This window comes from Sturnus vulgaris, chromosome 17, assembly GCF_052056855.1.
Source record: "Sturnus vulgaris isolate bStuVul1 chromosome 17, bStuVul1.hap1, whole genome shotgun sequence".
Lineage (NCBI taxonomy): Eukaryota > Metazoa > Chordata > Aves > Passeriformes > Sturnidae > Sturnus > Sturnus vulgaris.
The window spans coordinates 12837935-12847967 of record NC_142259.1 but is presented as its reverse complement, the minus strand read 5'-3'; the positions used below and the strand labels follow the sequence as shown (position 1 = coordinate 12847967).

The 10033-nt window shown below is 49.0% G+C and overlaps 1 protein-coding gene across 2 annotated transcripts; it reads left to right on the top strand.

Annotated features, from left to right (window-relative positions):
• Positions 1–1127: 1127 nt before the first annotated feature.
• ZFP64 (ZFP64 zinc finger protein) lies at positions 1128–9455 on the top strand. 2 transcript variants are annotated; one of them, XM_088175112.1, is made up of 6 exons: positions 1128–1263; positions 1783–2022; positions 3403–3564; positions 3873–3935; positions 5281–5532; positions 7485–9455. In XM_088175112.1, the coding sequence occupies exons 1-6, from the start codon at positions 1212–1214 to the stop codon at positions 8783–8785; spliced, it is 2070 nt and encodes a 689-aa protein (XP_088031238.1). In that variant the 5' UTR covers positions 1128–1211; the 3' UTR covers positions 8786–9455. The 2 variants fall into 2 exon arrangements, with proteins under 2 accessions (XP_088031238.1, XP_088031237.1); XM_088175111.1 differs by lacking the exon at positions 1128–1263 and having other exon boundaries at positions 1514–2022.
• The last annotated feature ends 578 nt before the right edge of the window (positions 9456–10033 follow it).

The following is a 10033-nucleotide window of genomic DNA, read 5'->3' as shown; positions in this document are numbered from 1 at the left end:
CCTGGGCAGCCCCTACCAAAGCCTGACCACCTTTTCCATGGGGAAATTCCTCCTGATCTCGAACCTGAGCCTCTCCTGGCACAACTTTTTATCCCAGTCTTTCCATAATTCTGTTTTGAAGCTCAGGAGGTCCTGTGGACAGCTGTGGGTCTGAAAGCTGCTGTTCTCCCAAAGGCACACAGCAATTTCTTCAGTACTTCAAGCTCTATATTTGTTGAAGTCGCTGCCAGTGATTGGTTTTTCTTCTTCTGACCATCCCTGTAAAACAAAGCTCAGAGAGAAGGATCTGACAGCCAGAACTCCCTTGGGATACCAAAGGCCTTGACCCTCAGACCTGCCTAGCCACTGCTGCCCGTCCTGCAGGTGCCTCTCCTTCTGCTTTTACCCACAGCCTGAAAAACCCTTCCCAGCACAGCCACGACCAAAATTCAGGAACCCCTATGAAAAGCATTAATTTGGCCCCACCTTATCTTCTCATTGAAGGAAAAGAGGCTGAGAATCCCCAGCTGAGCCACATTTGCAGCGTGCTGGGAAATTGCAGAGGTGGGAAGCACAGCTCCAGAGCAGCTCAGGACAGAGCCCTTCCTTCCCCAGCCCCTGCAGCACAGGGAGCTGAGCAGTGCAGTTTGCTCCTGACCAGCACTTTCTGCAGGACAGCAGGGAGGAATGATGGAAAGGGTGGAGGGATTCCTCTTCACAATGCCACAGCTCATCTGAACCTCTTGTAAGTTAATTTAACACATCCTGTTAGTGGTGTCCGATTAAAAACACAACAAATAATGCACCAGACACAGCAGGGGTGAAGGCTGGGAGTGCAGGCAGGACTCGGGGCACAGGCTGGGGCTGAGCAGGGCTCTGGGTTTTGGGCAGGGCTCGGGGTTCAGGTTGGAGGAGTGGGCACGGCTCTGGGGTTCAGGCTGGGGCTGGGCAGGACTCGGGGGTTCAGAGCAGGGCACGGTTCACGGTTTAGGCTGGAGCCAGGCACGGCTCAGGGTTTAACGCCAGCGCTCCGCTGCCTCAGGGCCCGGCCTGCCCAGGGCCGCTCACGGCCGGCACCGCCGCAGCCTCACGGCCGCAACTGAGCATGCTCGGCTCCCGCACATCCGCCGGCGCCCGGCGGCCGAGCAGCGCGGAGCGGGTGCTGAGGCCGGGGCCGGGGCCGGGGCCGGGGCCGGGGCTCGGCCCGAGCAGGAGGCGGCGGCGGGGCCGCCATGAACCGCGGCGGGGCGGGGGCGGCGCCCGCCTTCCCCGGCCCCGTGCAGTGTAAGTGCTGCGCCATGCGCGCTCCGGGGCCCGCGCCGCGCCAGCGCCGGGGAGCCGGGGCCTGCCCGGGCCCCGAAACCTGAGTAGCGCATGAAGCGGGCGGGAGCGGAGCCCGGGAACCTGGCTGGGGGGCGGGGGGGGGGAACCCGGGAATCTGCGTGAGCGCCGCGGGCACCGGGCGGGCAGCGGGGCCGGGCAGTGGGCACCGGGGCCGGGCAGTGGGCAGCGGGGCCGGGCAGTGGGCACCGGGCGGTGCTCCGCGGGTCCTGGGTGATGGTACGTGCGTGCCGGATGGTGGTCCGTGCATCCTGGGTGATGGTCTGTGCGTGGCCGCACGGTGGTCCATGGATCCCGGGCGTTGGTCCATGGATCTTGGGTGATGGATGCTCCATGGATCCCGGGCGTTGGTCCATGCTCCATGCTCCATTGGCACTGGGTGCTCTCCGTGTGTCTGGGGGTGCATCCCCGCAGCTCGGATGTCCCGGTGTCACCCAGAGCTGTGTCCCCCTGTCCCCGCAGTCCCCGGCAGCACCACCGTGCTGGTGGAGCTGACACCCGACATCCACATCTGCGGCATCTGCAAGCAGCAGTTCAACAACCTGGACGCGTTCGTGGGGCACAAGCAGAGCGGCTGCCAGCTCACCAGTGCCACGGCCGGTGCCACCAGCACCGTCCAGTTCGTGTCCGAGGAGACCGTGCCAAGCACACAGGCTCAGAGCACGAGCAGGACCATCGCCTCCGAGACACAGACCATCACAGGTACACAAACCCTACAGGTACACAAATCCTACAGGTGTGCAAACCATCACAGGTGCACAAATCCTATAGGTACACAAACCCTACAGGTGTGCAAACCATCACAGGTACACAAACCCTACAGGTGCACAGACCTTACAGGTGTGCAGACCATCACAGGTACACAAGTCCTACAGGTACACAAACCATCACAGGTACACAAACCTTACAGGCACCACCATGTCACCTGCCAGGTGCCAGCCCTCTGTCCCTGTGTCCCCATCAGCCAGGTGAAATAACAGTTTTCACATCAGCTGTCATGTAACCAAGGCAATGAAACAGTGCTGTGCTGCCTCCTTGGGTTGGTTGTAACAATAGTTGCTTAATTTGCTAATTGAGATACAAGTTCTCTCAGAGAATTGCTAAAGTTCACTGTGTTGTGGAACCAGCTTGTGCAAATTAATTAAAATTGTCGATACTTATGAAAAATAAGTAATTACTATGCATTTTATTTTTTTTAAGAGTGCTCTAGATGGAAAACAGACACAGAATTGCTGTCAGGCACCCATCCAGACCTTTTTATGTGTGAATACTGCATTCCCTAACATTGCTCCCACAACTAATTGGGAGGAAAAATATTACTCAAAATTTCTGCCTATGTGAAGACTCGAGTGAGGTCCTGATCCTGGAGACATTTAAATAAAATTAGGATTTTGTTCCGTGGGTGAAAGTTTGCCTTTCTATATATAGTTTTGTTTTATTTTGGTGTGGGACCTTACTAAACCCCAAATTATTTGACTCTAATTTGGACAGACAGATTAAGGCAGGGAGTCTGGAAGAGCAGTGAAACAAACTGAATTCAGGGCCCACTTCCAGGAATTTTTGTATTATAATCCTTCAACTCAGTGTGGATTTTGGGTGAGTCATTTTTCTGCTTCATATTTACTCATCTTTAAAATGAGGACAGTTCTATCCATCTGCCCTTTTGGGCTATAATGTTGTTTAATTGATTTAAAAGCTGCTACTTTGGCTGAGATATTTTCACCTGTTATTCTTGTGAGTAACAGCTAAAAACAGTAGAGTTGAAAGAGGCTGAACTTTTTTAACAATTACAAAAATAATTTGTGTGATCCCTTTTGACAACATTTGCCATATAAATAATGATATTTTTTTCTCGTTCAGGCTATAACACAGAGTTGAAAAACAAATATGTCTTTATTTGGTGTTTGGAAGAGAAAAGCTTTTTTCCTTTCCTCTTTCCCCAGGTAAATAGGAGGAACAGGAATCTTGCTGGAAAAAAAAAAAAACAGAATAGTGAATTCATGAAACTAGACAATAATAAGATTTTTTTTTAATCTGATTAGAGAAGTTAATGCTCTCACATGAATTTTTTTGTGTGTTCAGTTTCTGCCCCAGAGTTTGTGTTTGAGCATGGCTACCAGACCTACCTGCCCAGTGAGAGCACAGAGCCTCCAGCTGCTGCTGTTGTCTCTACACCACCAAAAGCAAGGTCCAAGAAATCCTCCTCCTCAGTGCCACTGAAGAAACTCAGCTGCCTGTACCCAGGTGAGATGGGGATTTACCCCCTGCCTTTTCCTTTTAACTGGGCAGCTTTCCTGTGGTGACACAGGGGACATTTGATACCTGCACTGCTGCAGTGAGTTACCTCTAAGGGGAAGCATTAGAAAACTCAAGTTCACACCTGGTCACTGTTTTAAGTAGATGTGAGTAAATAAGATTAATTAATTTTCTCTTAACAGCGAATTTTAAAGAAAACACTGTTGAAAATAAACATGTCCAGAATATGGTGATGTATTTTAACTGTTTTGCTAGATTTTCCTTGAATTTAGTGATTTTTATCTTCCTGTTTCCAGGTTGCCAGTTCAAGACTTCCTATGGGATGAAGGATTTGGAACGTCACCGGCGAACACACACAGGTTTATCCTCCTATATTTTCTTTTGGGTTGGTTTCCTCCTTTCAGCTTTTTCACAAAAGCCATTTTCCTATGAAGTCATGTCTCTATAAACAGGATGTGGACATGTCTGTACTTTCTGGTATTGTCCTGAGGAATTGCCTGCTAGGGACCTGCCCTGCCTGGCCCAGCTGTGACACTGCAATGCTGGAGGCTGATTTGGGGCACAATTTAATTTCTGAATGCACACCATTTTATTTTGATCAGGGTGCAGTGTGGTGGGAGTGAACACACCTTTATATTAAAGCAATCCCATGATTTTAGCTCCCAATTTCAGGCTCTGCTCTTTGCTGCAGCCACGCCTGCTGCCTGGTGTCCAGCTCCTACCAACGAGTCCCTTTCCTGGTCAGCTGTTGCATTTTATTTTCTTTTTTTTGTCAGGATCGAGATTAAATCTGTGAGATAGTATTTTTTGTTTGTATTCAGATGTTTATTAGTTTTTATTTATATTACAGTTTCACAAACAGTGAGTTTTATCATACTTTAAGCTAACAATTTAAAAATGGAGCTGTATTTCTCTTTTTACAAGTCTCTTTAAGGATAAACTGTTTAATTAAGAAAAAATACTTAAATTATTTTTACTTTTAACTTAATAATTAACCACCTGTGGCTCGCAATGCAGACTTTTTTTATCTAATTATAAAGCCTCTAAGGGGTTTGTTGCACCACACACTTCTATTCAACTACACACCCATGATTTCAACTCTATCACTCAAATTTGGAAGCCTTCTCCAAGGCCTCAAGTCAAAAGCAGTGTTCCCCTGGGGGTCAGTGTCAGAAAGCACAGAAAGTTCAAAACTCCCAGGCTTCTGGGTTCCAACAAAATACTATTTATATTTATGAAGAAGGTGAAAAAGAAGGACAAACTTCTGCCTTAAAACTTTTATTTTGTTTTATATATATTGCTATATTTTAAAACTTTACAGTCTAATTTTTTTACTATGTGATATTACACACTTTTATTCAAACTATACACAGCTATAATCCCAGTTTTATTATTTCATTTTGGAAGCTTTCTTCACGGCTTCAGGTCAGATGTACTTTCCTGGGGGTGGGGGGGGGAATCACATATTTTCACCTGTTATTCTTGTGAGTAACAGCTAAAAATATTAAAGTTGAAAGAGGCCAGACTTTTTTTTTTAACAATTACAAAAATAATTTGCGCGATGCCTTTTGACAACGTGTGCTTGTCAGCACAAAAAGCCTTAAAAATCCTCGGTGCCCAGGGTTCCAACAGGCAGCATTCAATGCGTGCTCTCTGCTTTTCCACCTTGGCCACCCCCTGAGCGTGTGAGTGCTGCTGTTGCAGGAGACAAGCCCCACAAGTGCGAGGTGTGCAGCAAATGCTTCAGCCGCAAGGACAAGCTGAAGATGCACATGCGCTCGCACACGGGAGTGAAGCCCTACAAGTGCAAGCACTGCGAGTACGCAGCGGCCGACAGCAGCAGCCTCAACAAACACCAACGCATCCACTCCAACGAGCGCCCCTTCAAGTGCCAGATCTGCCCCTACGCCAGCCGCAACTCCAGCCAGCTCACCGTGCACCTGCGCTCGCACACAGGTGGGGCTGCGCTCATATCCGTGCACCTAAGGGTTGGAGGGTCACTGAGGTGATTTTATGTCATGGACAGGATAAAAGGGATGATTTGAGTTCCCATTCAAGTGCCAGATCTGCCACTATGCTGCAACTCCAGCCAGCTCACCGTGCACCTGCGCTCGCACACAGGTGGGGCTGTGCTCACATCCGTGCATCTAACGGTTGGAGGGTTACAGAGATGGCTTTATATCATGTTTAGGTGTCCAGATCCCTAGAAGGGATGATTTGAGCTCTTGAGTGCCCCTTCTAGTACCAGATCTCTCCCTACACCAGTTGCAGCTCCAGCCAGCTCACTGTGCACCTGTGCTCGCACACAGGTGGGGCTGTGCTCACATCCATGGCTCTAGAAGTTGGAGAGTGACAGAGATTATTTTAAGTCCTGGTCAGGTGTCCAGATCCCCAAAAGGGATGATTTGAGTTCTTGAGTGCCCCTTCTGTTGTCAGATCTGCCCCTAAACCAGCTGCAGCTCCAGCCAGCTCACCATGCACCTGCCCTCACATACAGGTGGGGCTGTGCTCACATGAATTATGCTAAAACTCAAGCTTTAGTTTTGTTGTTTCTTCTACTTCTCAAAAATCAATCTTTTTTTCTGTAAAAGGACTTTATTTGCTGAAAGGAGACACAAGAATTTTGAAAGTAATCATTTTATTCTTGTTAGGTTGCAAAGCTGTCATGCACACACCCAATTTTAGGAGAAAAGTAAGACTGGTATGTAGAATATATTGCTTACTGGAATTAAATTAATAATCCTCTAGAAGGTGAGTGGTAATCCCCATTGTTCAGAGTGAGATTATCTTCACAGAATTACTTGTTGGACTAGTCATAAAACATCAGCTTCCTGTTAATTTGATTGAAACTACTCTTAGAATTAATAATCCTATGGTCAGACACAAGTTTTATCTAAATCCTGGCAGTGTCATTTAGGGATGGGCAGAAATGTAAAGAAATCTATCTTTAAACAAACAGAACCAGCATTTGCTATATTCTTTTTCATACATTGTGCTACCGTGTATATGAAAATTAAGTCATTGAAATATGAAGTGTGCCTTCATCAGCAAAGCAGATAAAAATTCAGTAGCTGAGTGTGCAGCTGAGGCTGTAAAATAAACTAGATGAACAAACAGTGCATCTTCATTAATAAAGTCTGTTTAATACAGATAGCACACCATGTATCTCAATTATTAAACAGATACATGGATTAGCACAGTAGGCCACAACTTGATTTGAAAAATATGCAGCTAAACCTATGACATATGTAGCTGGATAAGCAAATTATGCAAAATTATACAGCTCTCACAAACTCTATAAAATATTAACTTCTAAAATAAATCAGCCATTTGCAGTTTGATTATTAAAGAGGATAAATGCTTGTTGAACTAAATATACTTTCTTTTTCCTCCTCTCACCAAGAGTGTCTTAGAACCTAATAACACAATTCTTCCACTTAATCAAAATAATGCCTACCTAAAGAGTTCAGGCTCAGGAATTTTGGAGAATAATCTAAAAATATAGTTCTCCAAAATTCCTGAGTATCTTTAATCTAAAAATATAGAAGATACTCAGGAATTTTGGAGAACTATATTTTATGATTAAAGATAGAAAAGAGAGTAGTTATTTAGGCTGCTAAGTTTGCTTTGGAGTTTTTTTAAATGGCATTAGAACAGACTCACTGGAGTTGATTAGGGATTAGCACAGCTCCACCTTATCGTGGTCATGGATATTGTGACAGCAGCATGAAAAATATAGAAAATGTGAAATAATTTAGAGTGTGTCAGACCAGGTGATAATCCTGTGTCAGGAGATTTCTGTTGACTTTGAGGACGCTCTGGGAGCTCAGGACAGGGCGGCTGGACGGGATTCACGGCAGCGGTGGCTCCTGCTGTCCCCGTGTGACCTGCAGGTTCTCTCTTGGCAGGGGATGCCCCTTTCCAGTGCCAGATGTGCCCCGCCAAGTTCAAGATCAACTCGGACCTGAAGCGGCACCTGCGGGTGCACTCCGGGGAGAAGCCCTACAAGTGCGAGTTCTGCGAGGTGCGCTGCGCCATGAAGGGCAACCTCAAATCCCACGTGCGCATCAAGCACAGCATGGAGAACACCCTCAAGTGCCCCGAGTGCGACTTCCAGTGCGGCAACAAGACCAGCCTGAGGCACCACATCCGCGGGCACCAGCCCGAGCAGCCCGTCAAGTGCTCCGAGTGCAGCTACTCGTGCTCCAGCAAGGCGGCCCTCAAGGTGCACGAGCGCATCCACGGCAAGGAGAGGCCCTTCAAGTGCGAGTTCTGCAGCTTCGACACCAAGCAGCGCAGCAACCTCACCACCCACGTCCGCAAGGCCCACGGGGACAAGGCCAAGGGCAAGAGGCACTCGCTGGACAGCAGGGAAGGAGAGAGGCCCAAGCAGGGCGGCTCCAGGCAAGTGGCCAAGCTGGACGCCAAGAAGGCCTTCAAGTGTGACCTGTGCGAGGCGTCCTTCGTGCGGGAGGATTCGCTGCGCAGCCACAAGAAGCAGCACAGCCTGTACGGCGGCTCCAAGAGCAGCGAGCTGGCGGTGCTGCAGCTGCAGATGGATGCCGGCCGCCAGCCCGGCGCCCCCATCACCGTCAGCCACCTCCAGGTGCCGCTTCAGGCCGCTCAGGTGTCCCCCTACAACGAGGGCAGGGTCAAGATCATCGTGGGCCACCAGGTGCCTCAGGCCAACAGCCTCGTCCAGGCCGCCTCTGTGAACGTGGTGCCGCCTGCGCTGCTGGGCACGGGCCAGGAGGAGGTGCTGGCCGGTGGCCGCCTGCAGCTGCTGGGCCAGGTGAGCGTGCTGGCCCCGGCCCCGGCCGCGGTGGCCGCGGGGGACGCGGGGCCGGGGTCAGAGCCGGCCGTGCTGCTGAGCACGCAGGAGCAGGGGGAGGGCAGCGCCCTGCACCAGGCCCTGCTCCCCGCGGCTGCCCCCGGCCCCCACGAGCCCCCTGCCAGCCAGGCCTTCATCGCCAGCTCCGCCATCAGCTGCTCCGACCTGGAGGGGCTCAACGCCCTCATCCAGGAGGGAGCCACCGAGGTGACCGTGGTCAGTGACGGGGGGCAGAGCATCACCGTGTCCACGGCTGCTCCTCCTCCCCCCATCTTCTCGTCCTCCTCCCACGCTGAGGGATCCAAGCAGAGCTACTCCATCATCCAGAGCGGGGCTCACACGGCCCTGCTGTGTCCTGCAGACTCCATCCCTGACTAGCACCAAGGCTGCTCTGGACCCTGCTCTCTCCTGGGGCAGTGCTGAGCCTGCCAGCAATGCACAGGAACAACTGAATGCAGGATTTGTCCTCCAGAGACAAACACCTTCCACCTCCACACTGTATTGGTACGCTGAAGGAGGATGTGTTTGTATTTCTGTGCCTCTGCTCCTTGGAAAATGGAAGCAGCTGTTGCCGGTGTCCCCAAGCAGTGACATCCTCTGAGCATGGCTCTTGTACTGCCTGGAAGAAGAACTCCTCACCTTGTGCTGAATTACCTCCAGAGCAGCCTTGTTGTTTGATGCACACACAAAAAGACAATAACCTGAGCCATCCTGGAATTGAAGTGAATTATTCTCAGTTCTGTGCCCTGGGTGCATTCCCTGCTCCTGGCTGAGCTCTAAGGAGCCCCCAGTGCTGGCTCTGCTCCAGCCCAGCTGAGGTTTGAGGGGCTGCTCCTCGGTGTCTGTAGCAATTGGTAGCACCTGGCACTTGAAATGCTCCTGCAGAGACCATGTGGTTGTTTTTAGAAAGCAAAAGAATGTTGTCCCTCTCAGTAGTAACTAACTTTGTTAGCAACAACACAAATTCTCTCTGGCATGGTGATGGCTGTCAGAGGTGCCTGTGAATTAAAGAGCAAAACAACTGGAAATATATTTTTTACAAACACTACTTACCTTTTGTTTTTATTTTGATGCTGCCTGTTGGGAGTTGCATGGGTGGTAAAAGTGCATTAGAGTTTGGGTCTTCTTTTCATTAAAGGAAAAGATTGAATTTAATTTAATTTTTTATAAAACTTCTAATCCAAGGTCCGTCACTCCAGCAGAAATTCAAGTTGGATCACGAGAAGATGGTAATTTATTATTATATTTATAATAATATTATATCTACTCATATATTTATAATAAATATTATTATATTTATAATTTATTATGGAAATATCTCTGATGAAAGAATTCCACTATTGAATTGAACTATGTAATTGCCCGTGTAGATGTACCACAAGCAAAAAGCAATGAATTTCCTCCACCTCAGTGGTGGAGTGAACTCTGCAGGCAGGATTCAGGATTTCCTCAGCTCCCAGTGTCCCGTGCCATCCATAGGTGGTGCCAGAGGCCCAGGGAAGCTTTGGAGTGTGCTTTGGCTCCTGGATGATATTTCCTGTTTAACACTTCCCTGTAAAAATATTTCAAAATTCAGTTTTTTAAGATGTTACCAAAAGCTCAGCTGTAAAACTCTCTCTGTCACTT